The sequence below is a fragment of the Vanessa cardui genome, chromosome 20, assembly GCF_905220365.1.
Source record: "Vanessa cardui chromosome 20, ilVanCard2.1, whole genome shotgun sequence".
Classification (NCBI taxonomy): Eukaryota; Metazoa; Arthropoda; class Insecta; order Lepidoptera; family Nymphalidae; genus Vanessa; species Vanessa cardui.
The window spans coordinates 8,687,105-8,711,006 of record NC_061142.1 but is presented as its reverse complement, the minus strand read 5'-3'; the positions used below and the strand labels follow the sequence as shown (position 1 = coordinate 8,711,006).

The window sequence follows — 23,902 nt, the reverse complement described above, 5'->3', positions numbered from 1 at the left end:
CGTTGCTATAGCGACGTCCCTCTTTTCTTTTCTGTTACTACAGTTGTCATCGGCAACAGGCTCCGTAGCATAAACTAGCGAATGACGTTCCGTAAGGAATGGTTCGGGTATTCAATCCCCTCAATGTATAATCGGATGTGACGTCGCTAATAGTCGTGGCATGGCTTTGGCTTTGGCTTGGCTTGGCTTGGCTATGGCTTTGGCATTGGGCTTTAGCTTTGGCTTTGGCTTTGGCTTTGGCTTTGGCTTGGCTATGGCTTTGGCATTGGGCTTTGGCTTTGGCTTTGGCTTTGGCTTTGGCTTTGGCTTTGGCTTTGGCTTTGGCTTTAGCTTTAGCTTGGCTGGCTTTGTTCTACTCGACCCGGCTTTGCATATAGCGTGGCGTTACAATCGGCCATCCTGCAACAATTGCTCCCGCAATGGGGTACGTTATGTTGTTTAGCACACAAGTAAAATCAATCATGGTTGTTTGATTTGCTTATACTGTCAGATAAAGGAGCTACACTAAGATAGGGTCGCAGACTTTACAGAATCAGCCCCGCAAAATTTTCGTATCCCTTAAACCCTTTATGCTCCTGACCCGTCTGTATCTCTCATAGACCACGGCTTCGATTCCTATACGTATAGAATTCTGAATATAAGTCTTCGATTCATATCGATTTCGTGTCAACCTCAGCAGCACTACTTACACGTGCCGGCTCACTGAATCTCTATTTTTATAAATGCATATATCAATATTTGTGGTATCTGTACTAACATTTTTATAACGAAATCCAAATCAATTGAAGGTATGAATCCAAATCAATTGAAGGTATGGTAATGAATCATCTGAGAATCTACTTTCCGAACCGGGGGTAGCTTCACTCAATTGTAAAATGACATTTTAAAAGTGCTTGTAAAAGCCTACTTGAATAAAATTTATTTTGAGTTTGATTTAAGAAATCAAGGATCCCATTTGATGAAATGTTACTTAAAACTCAAAATTTGTGACTTTAGTGTACAGCGAATTGAATTTACTATGTTATTGCTCATTCGCATTAATACTAAGGGTGTATTCGTTTAGCCAAACAGAACACGCAGATATTCATAATGACACTGAGGTGGATAATGATGATTCCTCGTAAAATATCTTTTACCGTCTTACTTTAAAATCTAAATATCAAAATTTGGCAAATAATCTTATGTACTTTTATAATAGTAGCGTCAGGGGATGATAATCAGCACGATAGATACAATAGCCTATTGCCGTTTTCTTTTTACTAGAATAACCAGGGACGCATAATTTGACTTATTATTTAATAATACCGACATCTAATAACTTAAGAACCTTGGATTTAACATTTGTTGTTCAGTAAAAGATAACTTATATAAATATGAGACATTATCACATACATTCCTCTGATCCCGATGTAAGTAGCTAAAGCACTTGTGTTATGGAAAATCATAAGTAACAACGGTACCACAAACACCCAGACCCAAGACAAAATAGAAAACTAATGATAATCTACATCGACTCGGCCAGGAAAAGAACCCGGGCCTCGGAGTGGCGTACCAATGAAAATCGGTGTACACTCGACCACGAAGTTCGTCAAAACTTATAATATTGAAGATATAGGCTGCTGCGTAATGAGTTTTATTTTCACGAGCAACAACGTTGTGAAGCTGAAATATTTCGTGTTATTTGCAAATGCGTGGTTATATTGTAAGAATCAAATTATTAAAATATATCCCTCGTCTTCTTTCGAGCTCCCCCCACTGATTTCAGATATAGCTAACCCTACTTTACTTTACTAGCAACATACTATTATTAGTTTTGTTATTTGTGAATAAGATGGGGCACAGGGAAGTACAGGACCAAATAAAATTGAATCTCTGCTCTTTAAACAGTTTGGCTTATGATTTGGCAAAATTTTACGCAAGTTAGATAGTAATGGCTTTGCTGCTCTTACCGGCTTGGCTGGTTGGCTGATTCAACATCTATCTGCTGTTGCTGGAATCTTGCCGGATTCTCAATTGACGAGTTTCAACAAAAACATACTGATAAAAAAAAGTGTAATAAGTGTAATGATCTTATAGTATTCCACGGCGCTTTTAGGTAATGTAGCTGGTAACAAGGAGAAACTTCATGGAGCTCATAACAATGCAGTGCTGTGCAGGCATAATTTCCGGCGGCATTGTTTAAAACCTTCAACAGAAAGAAATTTTGCCAATGGATTAGGTTCCCACCTAAATGAAGCCGTTTTTAAATCACCATAAGTGAATTGCTAAAAGCATTAATAGCTAGTTGTCCAATCAATAGATGAATATTCTGCATATCAATCTCAATCTGTGCGGTACATTTTAAATTAATGTTATCGTTTTCCAAATCAAAATCCACCACTAGCCACTAGAAAAGTATTTTAAGATAGTACATGACGGTATAACATGAAGCATTAACCATTTGAGTATTTATAACATGCATTTGATTTCCCATTTCCAGTCATTCCACATTTGAATTCGATTTAAGATTTAAGAAATACTAACAAACCGCCCCAGCCCCGCACGGGTGCATAGCTGATGCTTAATATACTACAGAAAATCTTACAACACTCTTCAATTTTTGTTATGTACAAACCGCTATGTCTCCGCATTTAAAATCTATAATGTCTTCGAAAATATTAGTCTGAATTACATACCTTAACGGTACCTACATATTTATCTATGTTAAATGCACAATGTATTCAAAGTACTTAATTAGATATGGGTTAACGATGTGTTGCTTAAAATAGCTTCGCACATAAGCCATTATTTCTTGTAAAAAGTAAAGGATAATGACTATGATAATGGAAGACTTTTTGAAGATCTTTTTAAGATTTACATTGTTGTAGTACATTATTTTGATCTCTCTCGTAGGGCTCAGCTAGCGTTTACACATCACCTTAGAAACCTGTAAACAGTTAGTGTCTTTACTATATTGTGCATGTATTACATATACAAACCTTCCTCCTGAATCAATTCATCCATTAAAAAAAAACCACATCAAATTCTGTTGTATAATTTCAAAGTCCTAAGCATACACAGGGCAGACAGTGGCAAGCGACCCTGCTCTATGATGTGAAGCTAAAGATTCCGTGTTTTTTTTAAAACTCTGTTTTTAATATTAAGATAACCGCTTTATACCAAATTAACATTATTTTTTACCATTTTGATATGTCTGTCTGTTCCGGTCAATCTCTGGAACGGCTGGACCGATTTTGACACGACTTTCACTAGCAGATAGCTGATATAATAAGGAGTAACGTAGGTTACTTTTATTTGAGATTTATTTATGAAATTTGTATATAATGTTGTTATATAAATACCTTACCTTACCTTCCTTGTATACAAAATAAATATTAGTCATGCTGCAATGTTGAAATACTATCCAGTACTGTACGCAACTCTCGCGCATGCCGCCCCTTCTTAATAACACCTACGACTTCATATCACAAAAGCTGCCAAATACAGGGGTAAGCATTTATAGTAAAACCTGAGAACTGAAAAATATATTATTATTATTTTTTTTTTAATTCAAATCTGCACGAAGTCGCGAGCACAGCTAGTCTTGTTATCATTTTGCACTAGTTTAAATTCTTCAAAGTTGCTGTTATAATAGAAAAATCATTTATTATACATCGTTTAAGTATAAGAGCATCGTGGCAATATGACCGTGTCAAACATTCTTGAAACAAACCCGCTGTTCAGGTAAAGAAAAATTCATAATATGAGGCCAGTGTTCTTGTGATATGGATAGGGATCAAATTCAGAATTTATCTTTTTGTCCGGGCTTGGCAGTTGTTTAGCGTCCTTATTTGATTTGTCCTTTGCTTCTAGTCTAAGTAAACTCGTGGTAAAGTGGTCGTCGAGAGCACAGAGGACGCCCTTAACCAGTTCATACGGACGATAGAATTGAAATGCACTAAACATGAGCAGCGTCAGATATGTTACAACGAAAGTGCCAAAGTTTTTTTTTATTTTGACAATATATAGGCATTGTTTTGGTCGGCAGTTTCTTCATAGTAATTATTTCGTCTCATAATGCACTGAAGTCACGTTCTTGGAAAAAAAAAATCGTATCAACATACGTTTTCATCTTCTCGTTTTAATTTTCTACTAGGGATCAACTCCGGAACGAGAGACGCTGCACAATGGCTTGTCAATTGGCTGAACAGCAAGGCTTTATTGAGTTGCCGTATCACCCTATTAATTTCGTTTTCTAGTAGACATTTCAGTAGTGTTCTTGTGTTTGGTAGCGGATATTCTCCATCTTTGCTGGAATCGTTTCTTTCTCAAGAGGACGAAATTTATCGCCAACATACTCGTTAGGGTGATTACTCTTCTCATCCCACTTCTGAGTGAAGCGGAAGGTAATAATAACTACAATGTTATACATATTTTTTATTATTCGTCCTTTATATTTCTTACCACTCTCTTCTATATTGTTTTTCCGTTGCTATAGCGACGTCCCTCTTTTCTTTTCTGTTACTACAGTTGTCATCGGCAACAGGCTCCGTAGCATAAACTAGCGAATGACGTTCCGTAAGGAATGGTTCGGGTATTCAATCCCCTCAATGTATAATCGGATGTGACGTCGCTAATAGTCGTGGCATGGCTTTGGCTTTGGCTTGGCTTGGCTTGGCTATGGCTTTGGCATTGGGCTTTAGCTTTGGCTTTGGCTTTGGCTTTGGCTTTGGCTTGGCTATGGCTTTGGCATTGGGCTTTGGCTTTGGCTTTGGCTTTGGCTTTGGCTTTGGCTTTGGCTTTGGCTTTGGCTTTAGCTTTAGCTTGGCTGGCTTTGTTCTACTCGACCCGGCTTTGCATATAGCGTGGCGTTACAAAATAAAATATGTATAAGTAACAATAGTACTAATATTACACTTACTTGCAATTTAGTTATTTTTATTTAATATAAATTGTAAGATATAAGGATAATGAATAAGTATTCAGTTACACGAAATTCATTAGATCTGAATAATATTAATACATTAAATTATCAATTATATCTTTTCGAAATCATCTTAATTTTGCTAAACTAGTGAATTGTAAATTCGAATTTAAAATCTACAATCTTTTTTCGGCCTTATGTGATAATTGCTTTATATTTTCATCAAGCTTTTCCTATTCTATGTAATGGTCATTACAAAAATATTAGACTAAATTGTATATTTAAATAATCTTAAATTTTATGTACCAGTGAAGATATTTTTGTAAATTGTAATAAAAATATGAATTTAATGTAAATGTTTTTTTAATTATCCCCATTGCTATAAAATTCTGTCCTCGTTGAAGTTGATAACTTGGTTGACAAACTTGGTGACATTTCAACTTGCAGAAGTTGGCATAAAATTGAAAATGCGAAAAAACCGACATTTTGGACATTTGACTTTAAAATTTTTTTTAACCAAATGAAATCGGGTTAATCAATGTTTCTGTAATTTTTTAATAACATTCACGAGATTTTTTTTCGTCCGCTTTCGGAAAAAGGTTTACCAATAGAACGCCAACTATCGCATTTTTTTTTCTCGCTGTAAAAACGCATTACGCTCTTCCCCCACGTGATGGAAAGAGGGGGGTTGTGTGGGATTTCCCGGTTTCCTTGACACCGAATGCGCCCAGGTCCACCGCGTCTACCCACTAAAAACCAGTGGTATCGTCTCCGGACGCCCTGACGGTCGGCCCGCCTATGCGGGCCTCCAACACCCAGGGGTGGTTCCCGGGGTACTGACCCCTGGTGCCTGCGGCGCCTGCTGGGAGAAGGTGCGCGTATCGCTCTCCCTCATCCTCGGTCGTCTTTGGTGGAGCGGGTCTGCAGCGGCATCCTCTTTCCGCTTACACTCCGCGGCTTCTTTCTGCGACATCACGTTTTCGCAGAAGGAGCGCATCTCCGACCAACTCGTCGTCAACAATTTGCTCGACAACGAGAGGTCTCCGCCCATAGACGCCGCCAAGGAGTGCCTCTGGGGCCCCCACGCGGCACTGGGCATCTGACATTAATACCGTTATATTTTTAAATTGACCATTCAACTATCCTCTAGGCGTCCACAGACTGCGTCCTACGTTTGTCTAAGTGTGGTCTTTACACTATAACGTGTAGGCTCCATGACCAGTCAAGGCATCCAGAGTCCTCCGTAGTTTCGATGAGATTACATTCCTCTGTTCTGACCATGCACTTTGAATATTACGCCGCTTCGTACAATCACTTCAACGTCTGGACATATTGACAGGCAGAAGAACTCAGTTTTCGATGGTATCGAAGGTTATTTCCAACAATACACGCTAGGCATAGAGGCCGATTATATTCCTAGGCTCTCCGTTTCGTTTGCCTAAGTGTGAGTGTATAGTCTACGGTACAGAAGCCTTTTCGAAACCCAGCCTGTTCAAGGGGTTGAAAGTCATCGAATTTTGGTCAAGACGGTTCGTGATTACCCTCGAAACAACTTATATATGTATGTGACATTTTTTTTTTCTCGCTGGAAAAACGCTTTACGCGCTTCCCCCACGTGATGGGAAGTGGGGGGATGTGTGGGACTCCCAGTTTTACCCACTAAAAAACCAGCGGTACCCTCTCCGTCTTTCGGCGAGCGCCACGGGATCGCTTACACATGCTACCATGACGCCCTGAGTGTATGTGACATATGTATCTTGAGTAAAAATATTTTATTGTAGTGTCAATAATACGAATGCAATAATTGAATAGCGTTTTATTATTATTTAAATTCACAAATAAAAACAACTACAAATGAAATTAAACAAGATTTGTCATAAGTACATTGGATACATATAAAATTTAAAAAAATTTACTGTAACTTAGTTTTCATGTCCAATTTATTTTAATAAAACAATAAAAATATATACAGATACAATAAATTTATTTAATAATTACAAATGAATTTAGTTAAATCATAAAAAAAATGATTACTTGCATTTAATTAAACAATAAATAAATAATTTCATATCCCATTTGAAATACATTATATTTTATAATTATAATCTACTCTAGCAAAAACTATTTAGTGTAAGGGCCGGGCTGTTACAACAAAAAGGGCCAAGACCTAGCTAACATATTAAATCAACAAGTTATATTGTTGAAAAACTCACAAATTTCCATACCCCCTAGTCTATACCACTGGCTGGATTAGTAGTACCCTATTTTGGAAGCCTCTAATTTATCTTCTGAACTGTTCAATATAAAATGGAGTTTTAACCACTATAACTATCTGTTACAGATACCAAAAATAGCAAATCTTCTTCATTATTTAACACAGCTTTAACACAGATTATTTATTGCTTATACAGTCAATATAAAAATTTCTACACTGTAATGTCAAGGCATTTTTTTTTCATTTGTCTATCTATGGTATTTAACTAAATATTTAAAATAAAAAAATGATAGATAAAAGTCTTATCATATACACTCACAAGTTATTACATTTTATGCCATGGGATTAAACAGCTAAGATACAGTTGGATGCTTTAACTTGGCAATACTTAATATGGATAAATCATTTTATCTTCTTTAAGTTAAGGTTAAATTTTATTCTGTGAATATACAATATGATTTTCGGGACTAACAAGAATATCTATGCTATTTTATACACTACATACACCCAGGAAGCTTATTCACAAAAATTAACCCAACTTATATTTAGTCAAAAGTACTTTTAATTGATTTATGTCTGTCAAAAGTAGTTTTTACTAGAATTCTGACTACAAAATAGACAACGCAAAATAATTCGAAATATTCGCGATTTTAAATATCGCCTAATTTTTTATCACTTTTTTGGAAACAATATGAAGCGAAGTGGAATAATGTTGTATGTGTACAGATATATTAATCAAGAATTATACTGCATAATATAGCAGAACTTTTGCAAATGGCTTGGAATAATATAATACTAAGGCATGCTTAACTCTTTGATTGGAATAGGGTATACACGTTGATACATTGATAACTTTATGTGGCATAAGAGTTTATTGGATAAAGTAAGCAGAATACAAAACAACAATATTCTGGCTTCTATTTCTTAAGTATCAATAAATATTTAATATTATTTCAATAAGTGTGTGATTTTGCCAAGTAAAAAAGGAACACAAAATCTTACTTTTGTTTCTGCTTATATCCAACAAAACTTGTATTGCCATACCTATAAATATTTATTATCTATATCAAACAGATAATATAGTTTATTTTAAGAACAATTACATTTAATTCCATGTGTTTTCGTAAGCTTTAAATATTAAATTGAATTAATAAAAGTTACGTATTTTTTTCTATTATATTTTTTATTTAATTGATGACCGAAAAAGGAAATATTAACTTTGTAGCTCAGAACTAAGAAATGTTTGAGATGATGTAAATATTTTAAATCATAAAAAAATCCCATTATTTGTGGAATAATGATTGTACTTTATACCGTTAATTTTTGTTTTGAGTAACGAGCTGTTAATTAGGGCGCTTTTATATTACGCCTAGTTTACAATTTCACTATTCGAGTGTAAATAATTGTTTTTGTGTAATGTACTTGGCCTTAAGTTAACTATTTAAGCATATTTTTTTATTATTCCTGATTAACATAGTCGCCAAATAAAATGTACTATAAATAAATTAGATTTGTTATTTTAACTACGTCATTAAGTCAAATGTATTGCCATATACGTAAATTTATTCTATACAATAATCCTATAGACTAACTTTAAATTAGAAAATATATATTTGTAATGTTTGTCTATAGATTAATATGTCGGAATATTAATTTCATAATGCAATATTTATTAATTTGATTTTATTAAGAAATGTTTTGACTAGATAATGCTGTCGATTCCTTTGTACACAAACCATAAATTAATTCGATGAGTACAATATTGCCATCTCTCTCTATGTATCCAATTGAGAGAGATAGCCATATTTTTAAGTTTTTATAAGACATTATTTGTCGAATGTACATTTTCGATGATTTGAGATCAAATTTACCAAACAAATGACAATAATTAAAGGTTTTTAATATTTGTCTGACAAAATAATTTAAAGGATCGTGTATATCAGAATCGGCATCAATATACATATAGACTGAAGAATAGTTGTGTAAGCATTTAATTTACAAAAATTAATGTCAGAATTGCATCATCCAAACCAAACTTAAATCACCAGGAAACAAAGCAAGTAGGCACATTGATAGAGAGAGATACACGATAGAAGTCATTCATTTTTTAAGTAAGACGATTTATTATAATAACATTTCAAAAAGCTGTTACTTTGAGAAATAAACATTATAATAAATAATTTACAGGAGGTTAGACTATTCTTGTGTTTTCTTACAATAGGGGGGAAAGGGGTCAAAAAGTGTAAATGTTTTTAGCTAATGAATGAACAACTCCAAAGCGGAGGTATCGATTTTGTTATACTTGAAAAATTGATTTTAAAAAGATGAAACCTAATGTGAACAATTTATAAGAAGATTTTAATGTAGAATATCCTTAAAACATCAAAATTTGCAGATAAATTTGTAAATTGAATGCTGTTTACAATATTTCACCAGAATACAGCCTTGCTAGTTCTTAATAACATTTGCTTACATTTACATCATTATAACAGGTTACATAAATCCAGTAACAACAACGCTAAGAGCACAAAGTTTGCATTTAATTGACTAATGAATATTCTTAACGGTTTATAATGTAAAGCTTCGTCTATAGGACATTAGGAATTTAAGAAATAAATATATCAACCCCTTAATTAAAAAAAATAAATAATAAATTAAAAAACTAGGCACCGTTAGTCTATTCTTATCGAGGAAAAGGTAAATAAACAACTATAACCTTGAATTCACACACTTGATTTAGTAATATCGGTGTTGCTACTTAAAAAAAAAATTATTTTCTCTTCTTGCAATATTTGGAATTTTGTTTAAAATTATTGCAATAATTTTGGTGATAATTTAATGCTATAAATTAAGTAGAAATTATATTTAAACAAAACAAAATTGGATAAACTTCTTACACAATTTATCATTCATTTTATTTATCAATCTGTTCTATTCAAACTCATATCGAGATAATATGCCTCAAACCGGTTAACAGAAGTTGTTATCGCAAGATGTAATATCAAAGTTTTGTTTAATTTCTTTTCCTATTAACAGAATAGACTATACACTATCACTGAAACATGTTATAGAAATTTAAATATATATGGAAGCTTATTTAATGGAATTGCTTATAATTCTTTAAGGATTTATACATTTTATTATAGAGTTGTCACATATAAAAACTAGAGATAAGACGTGGTTGACAGAGAAGAAATAACATATAAAGTTCAAAAAAGGTTTTTACCAATTTTTTTTTTATTGTGACAACACTATAGTATAATATCACTTCAAATCAATTGCATAAATAATTCAGTAGCAAATATCTAACCATTAATATATTCATAGCTTAGGCTCGGTAGGCACTGGGTGGTGTTCAGCGATGGGTTCGTTGGCAGTGGGCACGGGAGCATGTGGTTCTGCCAGGTTGCCTTCGAGATCCAGACGTTCATGTTCTCTAGCAACCAATGCTCGAAGCTCATCCTGGAATGAATAAAATATATATTGTAAAACATGAACATCATGTTGTATTAAAAACACATACAGTGTCTTAAATCTTTCAAGTAATTTGCAAATTGTAACTTTATATCTAGAAACCCTATAATTGACTCCAACTTAAGGATAATTGCAAGTAATTAATTACAAATTAGAATGCATAAAATTAATTTTAATTTCATTTTTATAAATATTTTAAACTGTTAATTTGTTGTGAAAGAAACCAATATAAAACACAAAAGATATTATATTTTGTCTTTGAAATGTGATTTCATAGCTATTCAAATTTTAATAAATTATTGTTTTATTAGATAGTTTGAATAATAAAATATAATTTCAGAGTCAAAATCCAAGGAATAGGTAATATAAAAGTACTCACTCCCCATCCAAGCTTATCTGCTAGCTCCAGACAACCATCATCACAGTCTCCAAGTCTTGCAATATCCCGAATGGACGATCCATCAAGATTCAGACCTTCACTCATGAGCCCCCAAAGTCGTAGTAAGGGCGACTTAACACCTGCCTTCTCACGATTTATGAGGAGCCTTGGACACCAATCTGGGACCCTGGAATATTATTACTAACATTTTAGAAAATGACACATGTACTACACAGTAGCATGATATTAGACTTACACTATGACTTACAGACGAGACCAACTTTTATTATATATGAAGAAAAGACATTATGTTATCTGATTTCGAAATTCAAAACAACCTCTTAAGCAGAGGACAAACTATAGGACATAGTGTGTTAGATAGACCAAGCGGAACTCATACACATATTAACACTTAATATATAAAACAAATAATATGTCTATATTTACATGTCAATCAACGATGCAAACGGCTGGACTTCTAGTGAGGAACCTAATATAATTAGCATGTCACACTTCATAAAGTCTTCCTGCAGGCAGTGCTGGAAACGTTCCGGCAGACTTTCCCCAAAGAAGACTATATCCGGCTTTACAATACCCGGACAATCAGTGCATATCGGAATCTGGTCTGCGAATATGATATCTGAAAATTGAATATTTTATAGAATTAATTATCAATGAAATCATAAAACTGTGAATTATAATCCTAAAAATCTGCGAATAAGTAATATATGTATTTATTTAATAAGCAAGGGTAATATGAAGGTGTAAATGATTTAGTGTCGAAAATATGATATTCACACTCATCTTGTCAATAATTTATAATTAATGCAACTAAGTGCTAAATGCCCTTATACATTATATACCAAAAACCACACAAAAAATGGTATTGTTTTGTTAACTTTAATTTATATTGATTTAATAGTTTTTACAGTAAAACATTACTAAAATGACAATTCAATAAATTTTTTTTTAATTTGGCAACTGAAGCATTTTGAGCGCTCTTTGGGATCCTGTGTAGAATTGTATACATTGCCCCACAATGAGTTATTATGCTGGCTCTATGCAGTTGAGTAACAAGATTGTGTTTGTTCCTTATACCACATTGTTACCACATATATAATGTTATGAATATCACATTTACTCATAAAATTATTAATATTTTTCCAAATCAGTTTGACATTCATAAAACTTAAATCTTTAGTTTTTGCTATTTACATAGATTTAATAAGATTTAAGTGGTATTGTGATATGAAATCGATGTTGTATGAATTATGACTAAATAAAATTAATAATATTAGTAAATTGTTATAAGTACATACCCTTGATAAATTGTAAAGAATATTCTTTGCGACATTCCAAGCAATGTGATGTATAGAAAGTACCATGTGCCTCAACTATTTTGTCCTCTGGGATTCCAGCGCCTCTCTCTAGTGTATCTATATTTTGTGTATAGTGACGGAGTAGAAGACCTGTCAAGAAATTTGTAAGAAATTTTTCTATACTTAAATTTTTATCAAATAATAATTGTCTAACTAATGCAGGTCTTTTAAACTTACCCTTTTCATGTAAAAGTCTTATAAAATAATGAGATATTGTAGGTTTGAATTTTCCAGGAAATAGTTCTTTAGCCAATGTGAAGAATGGCTTCGGGTTTTGTCGAAAGAAGTTAATTTCGAAAATAGCTTGGGGCTCGGGTAAGTTATATTTCTGCAAATTGTGGTACAATCCTGTGTGCGGACTTCGAAAATCGGGTATTCCGGCAGCTGTAATATGATTGAACATTTTACAAAATGTTTACTAATAATTATTAGATGTAAATATTTAACATTAGAATATATAAACAATCACTTACATGTTGATATTCCAGCTCCGGCTAAAGTTATTATGTTTCGGCATCGTACGTTTTTTATCCATTTTGCAACGCCATCCAAACTCACTTCATCTAAAACCTTTTCTACATTTGATTCGGTAAGTTCTGGCGGTTCATAGAAACCAAGCTTTGAAGCTAAGAAACGTCGAATTGAATCCACTTCCAAGTCTCGAATCGGAATCGGAATTGGCGGGACGACTCTGTCCTGAGAGCCATCATCTGAATAATATCATAAAATTACTTAATAACATTTCCGTACACATATTTCAACACTAAAATTATTGCAAACTCACCGTCACTTTTTCCGGGAGGTGAATTTGCAGACATTTTACGCGATAAACAGATATTGCGACTCCAAACCTTTGTCCAAAATCGACACGGTCGTTTTGACAGATAAATGATGCGCATTCTTGAAAATAGCTAAACGGTAAACAGAATATTTAACAAGTACGGTTTACGCGTTATATAACTTCATAGAATACAATATTTCATATGATACGCAACAGTGTTTTTATTATTTATATATGTACATACAAATTATAAGTTTTATATGTACTTTTAACATAATATAACATATAACATTTATATTGGACAATATAAGATTGGTAGTCATAACTAGCCCTATAAATGCTCTCAAAAGGTAAAAAAGCATAGATTACATTTAAGAAGTACGATACACATATGTTTTAAATATTTATTAAAATACAATTTAATGTTTAGCTTATGGTTCTATTACAGTAGAATAGGTTTCTCTTTATTTTTTACTAAATGTAGACGGCATACTATGATGATTGATATGATCATTATTACCTCAGCGGCAAGGGATACTAACACATCACGACTGACCTCTTTGAAAGGAGAAATAACAATGTAAACACTACGTTCACTTATTTCATTTATTCCTCATCGTACATTCAAATAAAAGACATACTAAATAGCGTTTCCCCAAGATGATGTGGGGGAGGGGGGGCAGCGTTTCTGGTTGTGTTGGCTTGCCGGCCTGGAAGACGCCGGAATACCCGTTAAAAACCAGCGGTACTCTGTCTTTTCGGGGGACGTCACGAGATCGTTTGCGTATATAACCGTGACATGCTGACGGTAGATTCGGCTCTGCTGGCCTCCAATTCGTAGGTGGTTCAAAGGGTTAATTCGCAATAGATATGGAACTTAAAATAACTCAACATCAGCATAACAGTATGCTAATATTAGTATATAATTATGTTCTGCTGTTCTGCCAGAATTTTGACTAGCAGGCGAAAATTATTTTTATCTAAAATAGATAACAAATAAATTATCATACATAGCAAGGAACTATTTAGCAGCCTTCTAATACTTACCGTTTTTATCCATATACAACCGAACCTCATAACATAGTTCCAAATCTGCCTTTTTGGAAAGGTGTGATGAAGTGCCAACGATTAAGAAATTACGAGTTTCTTATAGGTATGCCTAATATTGATGGACAAAGTTTATGTGGTAAGTGAGTATACTCTATGCTATTTTCTGGTATTTATATCTTTAAATATTTTTTAGCTGTATTTTTACACAAAAAATTCTTCTCATTCTTATTTCTGACAAAATAAACTAGAATCATTTGAAAACATTTTAATCAGTAATTGTTTTTGTAAAAATAGTACATATTATAAGAAAATCGGAAAATAAGGAAATATATGAATTCAAGGATACTGATTAACGAAAATCCTACGAGAATGCCGCAAAAACCACCAACGTTACCTGCAAAATTAATGATTATACAAATTATTAAAATATATGGCACGTGTAATTTTTATAAAAAAAAGGCAAGGATTAGAGGGTAGTTTTGGATAATGTAGGTATGTTGCGCAAAGTTCGGATATTTCTTGCATTTGTATTTTTCAAAATGGGTTCACTGATTGTTAGTGAAAATATGGGTTAAGTTTAGTATTATTGAGAAACAAAGTGAAGTAGAGGGTTGGTGCTTTATCAAATTAATACTTCTCACGCCGCTTGAAAATACACTTAAAAAAAAAAATCTAACTAAAACCATTATCTATAAACGCCGGCGTTGGGTTCAGAGTTGAGCCGTACGATTTTGGGGCAACAAAGTGTTCAATATGGTACAGTTTGATCCTTGATTTCCACAACATTATTCGTGTCCCGCGAAACTACACCGTTTCAGAGGAAATTAAGAAAAAACTGTCACAATCTATAGACGGGAAAATATGCTGAATAAATCGGTTTCTCAAGCTAGACCAGAATAATTTATTATCAAAATTGTTCTAATATTTTGTTGAAAGAGATGAAAGAAAAGAAGATGCATCGTACAAAAGTGGATTTTGATGACTTGACTAGGAAGCTTAAATTCATACATTTGACTGCAAAATTGACATAAAATTGGCCCTAATACAATGAAAACCAACCATATACGGTCGAATGTTCGAAGGCGTTAAAGGTGTGCTTTACGGTTTGGTCATTTACCACCTATTAGACTATTTCCGGCCTTATTCTCCATTCCAAAAATGGCTAAGTTACTACGTAGTGGATTTTTTAGAGTGCGAATGTGTGGAAATATATGTGGACTCTAATCCTTCATTATCTCAATTTGACACGACCCAGAGGGTTCAATTGTAAGACCAACAGCCTTTCGAGCAACATGCTTTTCGAGCCAAGGACTCCTCTGTTAACACTCGTTTACGGTACTACCCAGGCCCTGAACACCTGGCCACAGAATCTACAAGCTTTATAATAATAATAATAATAATCATTTATTTCAGACCATAATTTACATAGATCCATATAGTGTTAGTAAAAAGACCATTACTATAACTACTTATCAATTAATGATATATGTACTGACAAATGTTGCTTACTGACAAGCTCGAACCAGTAATAAATGATATCCAGCCGGTTCAAAATGCTATTAGTTGTCCCTTGATAAATACAAACCAAAGTTTTGCTGGTCATATTTATGTCATCTCTGAAAAAAAAGCAATGTCAATAACATAATAAATAAACTGCTTAAAAATCTAAGGAATCGATTTTATCTATAAATATTATTAAGACAAACTATGTTGTACCTTCTTCTTTTAAGTGTCAAAAAAAAAAAATATAATAGAGAGAAAAACGTGACCAGTTATTATTTAAAAAATAATAAGTCATAAGTGTAGGTATAATGTTATTTGATAATAGCCTTTATCGAGTAAGACGATTCTATTTAAACAAGTTTTAAGTTTTTTCACACTTAATAATCATCATAGAAATCGACTTATGTAAATTGTATTAAGCCAAAAGTATAAATAAATAAACGTTGTAGATATCACAGGAGCTTTCCATATAATTACGTTGACTAAAATATTATTAAAATTTGAGATACAACAACCAAGTCACTCAAGAAGTAATTTAATTTTGTGTAATGCATAAGAATGACGCAAGGCCATTGTGGTTAACGAGTGTGGATTGACGTGTTAAGATGGCGGGGAATTAGGGATGAATTTTACGTGGGAAGTTAAGCTATCACTCACGTTAAGTTCGAGTTACGTGGCTTTCTAATTATACTGTTTTTGAGAAAGGCTTCGTAATCTTTATATTTTTTTATGGTATAGTTTGGCGGACGAGCATATGGGCCATCTGATGATAAGTGGTCACCAACACCGATAGACAATGACGCTGTAAGAAATATTAACTATTCCTTACATCGTCAATGCGCCACCAACCTTGGGAACTAAGATGCTATGTCCCTTGTGCCTGTAGTTACACTGGCTCACTCACCCTTCAAACCGGAAGATAACAATAATGCGTACTGTTGTTTAGCGGTAGAATATCTGATGATTGGGTGGTACCTACCCAGGCGGGCTTGCACAAAGCCCTACCGCCAAGAAATTTGAGGATGTTTTGTTATGTTAAAGAAATTCTTGAGAACGGTAATACGTATTCCTTCAAATTAGATCGTGGCATAACATTCTTTGAAAATAAACATTTTTAATGTGTTATTTTAACTGTTTGATATTTAACTTAAACATAAAAATTTGTAAATAGTATACATTCGGAATATTAATTGCCAATTGATATTATACAGAAAACAATAAAATATGTATACACTTACAAGAAATAATTTGTGAATTCCTTGTTTTTATTAGCTAAAAAAGAAAGAGGTATCTTAGATTGCTTTGTAAAATGCTGGGTCAGTTCACAATCTGGAAGGCATTCGTCACAGTTGAGAGCATCCTGGATTTCCGCTTCAAGACCATCAGTAGTGACAGCATCCTTTGGATACAAGTATAACAATTTTTCTAAAAGTAAAAGTAATCAATTAATGCATTTCAACTATAAAGCGAGCTGAGTTGGCCTAGTGGTTAGAACGCGTGTATCTTAACCGATGATTTCGGGATCAAATCTAGGTAAGCACCAATGATTATTCATGTGCTTAATTTGTGTTTATAATTCATCTCGTGCTTGGCGGTGAAGGAAAACATCGTGAAGAAACCGGCATGTTACATAAATAATCTGCCGCATGTGTATTTCACCAACCCGCATTGGAACAGCTTGGCGGAATTAGTTCCGAACCTTCTCCTCAAAGAGAGAGGAGGCTTTAGCCCAGCAGTGGGTAATTTACAGGCTGTTGTTGTTGTTGTTGTTAAAGTATCAAGATTATTGATCTGTTCTTTGTGGAATTTGACGAAATGATAACTGTAGGAAAAGAACGTTTCGTAGCGAGAAAAACTTAATTTAAATACTTAAGACTTAACTGATTGATAGACCAAACTATACTAAGATATTATGTATCCAATTGGGTGCGGAATTGTTGATTTGATTGTGGTGTTGGTGATAAGTATATTTGGATACATATAAAGATGTTAGAAAGAGATACAAAAATATTACTTACTAAACATACTAAAACTATTACCTCTATATTTATTTAAGCATCTGATGTCATCTAATGTGCAAATCGGGTGGACGCTCCGTCTCGTTGGAAAGAAATAAGGAGTACATTTACACAGAGATTGTATTGTTCTGATACGACATTTTACGATACATGAGCTATATGAGTACAATTCGTTGAATTGGTCCTTCCTTTCATCGCGAAATAGACATTTTCTCTGAAAAATGTAAAACAATTTTTTTTTATTCTGTGTCTTAACTAAGAATGCTTTTTATAGATAATCTTTTTATAAACTGGATACGTCTTCAAAGTGTTTTGACCATAATGTTATTGAAAATTTCAAGAAAGCTTAAATTATGTTAATTTAAATTTCCCGAACAATCTTTTTTCTACTTGTATTTTCCAAATACTTTTAATTATAGCCCTATAACTTCTCAAAAAGAAAATTAGTTGACAAGACAAGATAAAAATGAGATGTTATTTAAATAAAGTATTAACAGCTGTTTCAGGATATTTTCGAACTTCATCAGTTGCAATCTGCTTTATGGAGTGTATCTCGAAAAAGACAGCCTGGTCGGGTTGAGCTATGCGCTGCGTGACGCGGCCCCCAGTGGGGTCTGCGAAATGCGTCGGATCGAATATTAGCACCTGCAATTGAATATATATCGTTAATCGGCTTTATCTTAGAAGACAAACATTAAAAGGATTGTGTGTAGAAATAATACGACAATTTCTTGCTAGATTTTTATGATTGCTAGATTTAGATGACATATCAAATGTGCGTACTACCTACCTAATTGTAATCTTACTTGAATAAATCTTATTTTGACGCAGTATCTTTTTTTCTTTGTCATATGCATTATGAAGACAATTTTTACAAGTTATTAATTGTTTCCATTCGCAACGTGACATTGGCGAATGGTTTCCGTATTATACCTGTTGACTTCCAAGCAGGATATATTAATCTAAATAATTGTATTAACTAACATGACTTTGTATTTTTTAAATGTTAAAAAAGACTACTATAAGCAGTTCTTCTCGGTAGAATCTACTTTCCGAACCGGTGGTAGCTTCACTTAATTGTAAAATGACGATTTAAAAGCCCTTGTAAAAGCCTACTTGAATAAAGTTTATTTTGATTTGATTTCATACGATAGTATGTCAAATTTTGCATCTGAATTTCAAAAGCAAATTTGCAAATAGGTTTGGTAGTTGGTTGGTGGTGGATTTTTGGTGGATTTGATGCTACCAACAACATGCTTTGTTTTGTTTTAGTATTGGAATAATTTTATTGAGATGCAGATATGTTGATGAACTAAACTTTAATATGAATGATTGGCCTGTTATAACTGACCATGATTCAATAGGATCCAACGAACGTAGGATACTCAGCAGTGTTTCAAAAACTGGAGAAAAAAATTGTCGAACTGTATGTTACATTTAATAAGTGTGGCTCACCTCATATCCGATCATATTATAAAGTGTATATGTGTAGTCATCAACCATAGTGTCCAGTACCACGTTGAGACCATTTAATTGTCCCGGTTCGTGTTGTCTTTTAACCGTATAAATGGAATTGTCGAAGCTGTAAACAATAAGTAAAAAAGCTCTATTATTAACAAATTAGGAATGTATTGATCATGTTTATTATATACCTAGGAGCCTATATACAACGACAACAACAGCAGCCTGTAAATTCCTACTGCTGGGCTAAAGGCCTCCTCTCCCTTTGAGGAGAAGTTTTGGAACATATTCCACCACGCTGTTCTAATGCCGGTTGGTGAAATACACATGTGGCAGAATTTCTATGACATTTGTCACATGCACGTTTCCTTACGATGTTTTCCTTCACCGCTGAGTACGAGATGAATTATAAAGACAAATTAAGCACATGAATCAGCGGTGCTTGCATCGGTTAAGATGCACGGGTTCTAACCACTGGGCAATCTCGACTCCCAGGAGCCTATATATTATTTATAAATGTACATAGAATGTCCACTACAAACACATATACACGCAACTTTATTAACTCAATGTGCGTGACAGCGATGCTTGATATTCGCGAAGCGTAATCCTGATTTACAGGTGAGCATTTACTTATTTATACAAACACCACAATACCTAGCACAACGAAATGAATATTGTAATAGGTTGAAATTAGTTAGTCTGTAATCTCCAGAGCTAATGACCCAATTGTATTATTTTTGGTACTGGTATGTTGTAAATTAAAAACTTCACGTCATTGACAAGTAACTTTATTCCTCTATGAGAAGTCAGGTATAAACTTATTTACAACATAGGGGAAATTCCTGAATTATATATAGCTATATAATTCTTGACTTATACGGTATAAGTTGTATTAACGACAAATAATAATCTTTATTAATAAATTCAACCAAGATGGAAACGACTTATTTGATATGGAAATAGTTTACTTTTTTAATTCATCCGTCGTCTGGGTAAATTGGGGGTAACTGTTCTCGAGAAGGTCCAGCGATTAGAACGCGTGCATCTTAACCGATGATTGCGGGTTCAAACCCAGTCAAGCACCATCACCATCAGCAATATTCATGTGTTTAATTGTGTGTTTATAATTCATCTCGTGAAAACATCGTGAGGAAACCTGCATGTATCTTATTTGTGTATCCCAACCTGCATTGGAATAGCGTTGTGGAATATGTTCCAAACCTTTTTCTCAAAGGGTTAAGAGGCCTTAGCCCAGCAGTGGGAAATTTAGACGCTGTTGTTATTGTTGACTGTTCTCGGCTCGAGTCAGAGTGAAGATTCAGCTAGCTTTGATATATTTTCTATTTGTACCATTCGGACTATGGAGCTGTTAGTTAACTTCAAACGAACCTGCCAGTAGCATCCAAACTGAGAACTACATTAAAAGTGCAGCAATGTCCGCGAACAGTACGATGAACGGAAAATATTTTTTTGCAGTCAATAATATCACCGGACCATGAGCATCGTATTAATAAGTCTTCACACGGGGGTGATAGCTGTAATGATGATATTATTATTAATGTATAGTACGACACAACTTAGGTGTAACATCGGCCGATTTATACAACCAATAGAAATAGCTCCCTATCGCGCCATTCGACGCTATTCGCCGCTATTGATTCTCGCGTTAGTTCAATCCGAGAAAGGAAGTGCATGTAAATCGACGAATATAGGTTATATGATATTAAAAGTTATTACGTTTGTGTAAAGATCATATTCACGTAGTAAATAAATATTGATAACTTTGAAAGCGTACTTAATTCGGATGTGATCGGTTTTACGAATTTTGCCGATGCTACATCTAAGTTTTGTCGTACTATACAAATAATTTGTTACGATTTTGGTGCAACATATCAAAATCGGTGTAACTTATCTAGCCATTCTAGCGCTGGTGAGAAATTAAGCAGAGTTTTTGACTTAAAGCACTTCAGGCTAGAATTCTAGATTTTTTATGTATGAAATCCCAATTCCATCATCATGAAATGAATCTAAAGATATTTTTATACAACTCGTGCATATTTGCTTAAAACTTCACATATATAACAGATACAAAATCTACATTACGCCTTAGGTAACATTACACTACAAAATTACGTTTTAATACTTTAGTATTCATTACATTAATTGAACGATTTATTCTCACACTAGTAAACAACCTGAGGCGAATCGCATAATAATATTTCAAAGGATTGAACAATAAATCTTTAATCGGAACTTGTCAATTTTCAACCTCGTAGCCACGTTATTGCCAATGAGCCATTGTTTATAAAATTTCGTTCTAAAGCATCGTATTAAGCTGGAGGCTGTTTCTGTATCATCAATACAGACTTATTAATCTTTGTCTTAAAATTATAGTAGTTATCCAGTATGCAGAAACTGGAATGCAAATGATTTTACTTTTATGGGTATATTTGCATGAAGTCGAATCAATAGTGATCAAATAATCAAGTAGATTTATTTTAAAATGTATAAAGGAAAAAACGTGCACCATTATATTTGAAATATATATGAAAATATAAAGATGAATTTGCCATTACATAATTACGGCTATTCTATTAGAATAATAATCTTAGTGGATAATACGATTGTGAAATGACAGAAAGTTGTAGGTATGTAATATAGGTTTAATTATAATTATAATAGAAGAACCTTGTAACGCTAAATGTGAATTTACCCGAAATGAGGACTTTTTGGAGTTTTAAAAATAGATGATTTCCAGCAGTGGTGAAAATGATGTTTTCAAAATGTAAATAAAAAATCATTGACATGGAAATATTCAAGCGTGTCAAACATCGATGATTTAGGTGCCGATCGTGCTTCCAATAACAAAGGTGTGCTAATCTACCAGTTTATATCATGGCGTTTATTGTCAGATTTGACGAATTTAAATACAAACTTTCCTGTTATATTAAAACCGCTAAAGAAATAATTGAAAAATAATTTCTATGTACTTTTCCCAAGAAATTTATGGCTCAAGTATGTCAAGACGATCTATATTTATATTTAATACATAATACATTTTAATACGAGTAATTTAATCAAAGGATCATAAATTAGTATCACAGTCATTATTTCCTAAGTTAGATATGAAGTGAGTTCCTACAGAAATGTAGTTTTGATGAGCCGTTAATTGTGATTAATAAAATCAAACCTCTTTCATTAAATTGATGATGTTATGACTATCGCCGAGATGTTTCACGAAAGAAAATAGTATCGGGTGGACTTGTACAGATTTATTATAAGAATAGTCCAGGAGCCGTCCCAGCTGCTTGCAGAACCACTCCACTTGTTCAATGGATTCGTTATTCGGAGCCAACTTTCTGTAACTTTATATACAATACAAATATTAAAAACACACATATAAGAATTTTCTTTTTACAATGTGTTAATCCGTAGGTATATAAATGTTTGACGTCACAGGTATATATCATCTAATAATAAAAATATTTTAATGAAGCTGTCATTAAATTCCGTTAGGTAATTGAATAAAAGGTTCTGGATAGACACACTACATACTCGTATTGATAGATATTTAGTCATTCTAAAAAGACAAAATTATCACCCGAACAGCAGTATAATCGCAGACATTAATTGATTTTGGAAATGTTACTAGAATTTTAAAATGAGAATCAATGTAAAATTTTATTTACGCATTGAAATGATTTAATATTTACTAAATAATATGGCACTTACTTCTTCTTTACATATTTCTGCAGCGCCTTCTTGCTTATTCTATTGAAGTTGCAAAAAGTTATCGCGGGAAATTCTATATTTGATATGGGATAAGTGTTTGATTCCATGGTGACAATAAGAGGCTTAGCGAGGTTGTCGAACCAGAGGTACTGGAGGAAGTAGAATATGCTTCCAAACATCACACAGAACATAGCCATACGGACTAGCCTGAATAAAATACCGAAAATTATTAAACTTTTATGATTGTTTGATCTACTAAATCTTTGGACATGTGTCTATTGCAGAAGTGTGGGTGAATGCCCTGAACTGTACCGCTGGCTATAGCCCAACAGTGGGATATGAAAAAAGCGTGGAATTAATACTTGCTGACTTCAAGGCAGGATAAATTACATACATATATAATTGTAATTAACTAACATCTGAAGTTGTGAGTTTCTTGCCGTTTCTTCTCGGTAGAATCTACTTTTCAAACCGTTGGCAGCCTTACTTATACTAACTATAGTTTTGAAAAAGAATGAAGCATCAAATTCTGTTTTTTTTTTTACTTTACTTTACACACCTTTCCTTGTATCCCGAATTTGGGTCAAATATTTTTGTAACACCAGCAAGGGAGCAGTTCATAGCATATTCCTTGAAAGTCTTCCTAGTCACTCTCCTCAAAATAAATTCGAAACTCATGTTCTTCGCCCTTGGTCTATAAAGCCTTTTTCTGTAATCATACCACCAAACCGTTTTGTTTTTCATCATTGGATATATAGTCTATCAAATGCCGATCGCATGCATAGGTAGCCTTATTACTGATGACGAATTACTGGCTACATCGGGCGTATCGAAATTTGTCTCACGGAGAAAGTTAGCGTTGATATATATGACAGGTAACTGTAATGTTAATTAATAATTATAGAATTGAAATATAACCGCGATATTTTAACAATTATCGTCGCTTTCTTCAAATAACCGAACGGTATAATCGTTACACCAAAACACTGCATACAGTTGTACTG

The 23,902-nt window shown here is 33.5% G+C and overlaps 2 protein-coding genes and 1 long non-coding RNA gene across 3 annotated transcripts; all 3 read right to left on the bottom strand.

The window, feature by feature from the left end:
• Positions 1 to 996: 996 nt before the first annotated feature.
• LOC124538625 lies at positions 997 to 4,656 on the bottom strand. The gene is made up of 2 exons (XR_006966988.1): positions 4,104 to 4,656; positions 997 to 3,515 (listed from the first exon to the last, which is right to left on the bottom strand). It is a non-coding gene; the product is annotated as an uncharacterized LOC124538625 (long non-coding RNA).
• Positions 4,657 to 8,954: 4,298 nt separating this feature from the next.
• LOC124538277 (NAD-dependent protein deacetylase sirtuin-2-like) lies at positions 8,955 to 13,345 on the bottom strand. The gene is made up of 7 exons (XM_047115284.1): positions 13,135 to 13,345; positions 12,824 to 13,060; positions 12,528 to 12,734; positions 12,291 to 12,440; positions 11,419 to 11,611; positions 10,972 to 11,158; positions 8,955 to 10,580 (listed from the first exon to the last, which is right to left on the bottom strand). Exons 1-7 carry the CDS (start codon positions 13,247 to 13,249, stop codon positions 10,440 to 10,442), a joined length of 1,230 nt encoding a protein of 409 aa, XP_046971240.1. The 5' UTR covers positions 13,250 to 13,345; the 3' UTR covers positions 8,955 to 10,439.
• Positions 13,346 to 13,733: 388 nt separating this feature from the next.
• LOC124538558 (sodium channel protein Nach-like) lies at positions 13,734 to 23,689 on the bottom strand. Its single transcript, XM_047115647.1, has 11 exons — positions 23,458 to 23,689; positions 22,899 to 23,105; positions 22,357 to 22,531; positions 20,556 to 20,701; positions 19,158 to 19,284; positions 18,198 to 18,347; positions 17,724 to 17,916; positions 16,923 to 17,109; positions 15,691 to 15,797; positions 14,469 to 14,575; positions 13,734 to 13,841 (listed from the first exon to the last, which is right to left on the bottom strand). The coding sequence occupies exons 1-11, from the start codon at positions 23,643 to 23,645 to the stop codon at positions 13,734 to 13,736; spliced, it is 1,695 nt and encodes a 564-aa protein (XP_046971603.1). The 5' UTR covers positions 23,646 to 23,689.
• Positions 23,690 to 23,902: the final 213 nt, after the last annotated feature.

Coding starts and splice junctions, on each gene's coding strand:
- LOC124538277 (XM_047115284.1), bottom strand. CDS start 13,249: ATGCGCATCATTTATCTGTCAAAACGACCGTGTCGATTTTGGACAAAG. Junction 12,735..12,823: donor CGGAGCTGGAATATCAACAT/GTAAGTGATTGT, acceptor ATCATATTACAG/CTGCCGGAATACCCGATTTT. Junction 10,581..10,971: donor CAGATAAGCTTGGATGGGGA/GTGAGTACTTTT, acceptor TATTCATTCCAG/GATGAGCTTCGAGCATTGGT.
- LOC124538558 (XM_047115647.1), bottom strand. CDS start 23,645: ATGATGAAAAACAAAACGGTTTGGTGGTATGATTACAGAAAAAGGCTT. Junction 19,285..20,555: donor AGTTTGGATGCTACTGGCAG/GTTCGTTTGAAG, acceptor TATTGTTTACAG/CTTCGACAATTCCATTTATA. Junction 14,576..15,690: donor TTACTGGTTCGAGCTTGTCA/GTAAGCAACATT, acceptor TTAATTTTGCAG/GTAACGTTGGTGGTTTTTGC.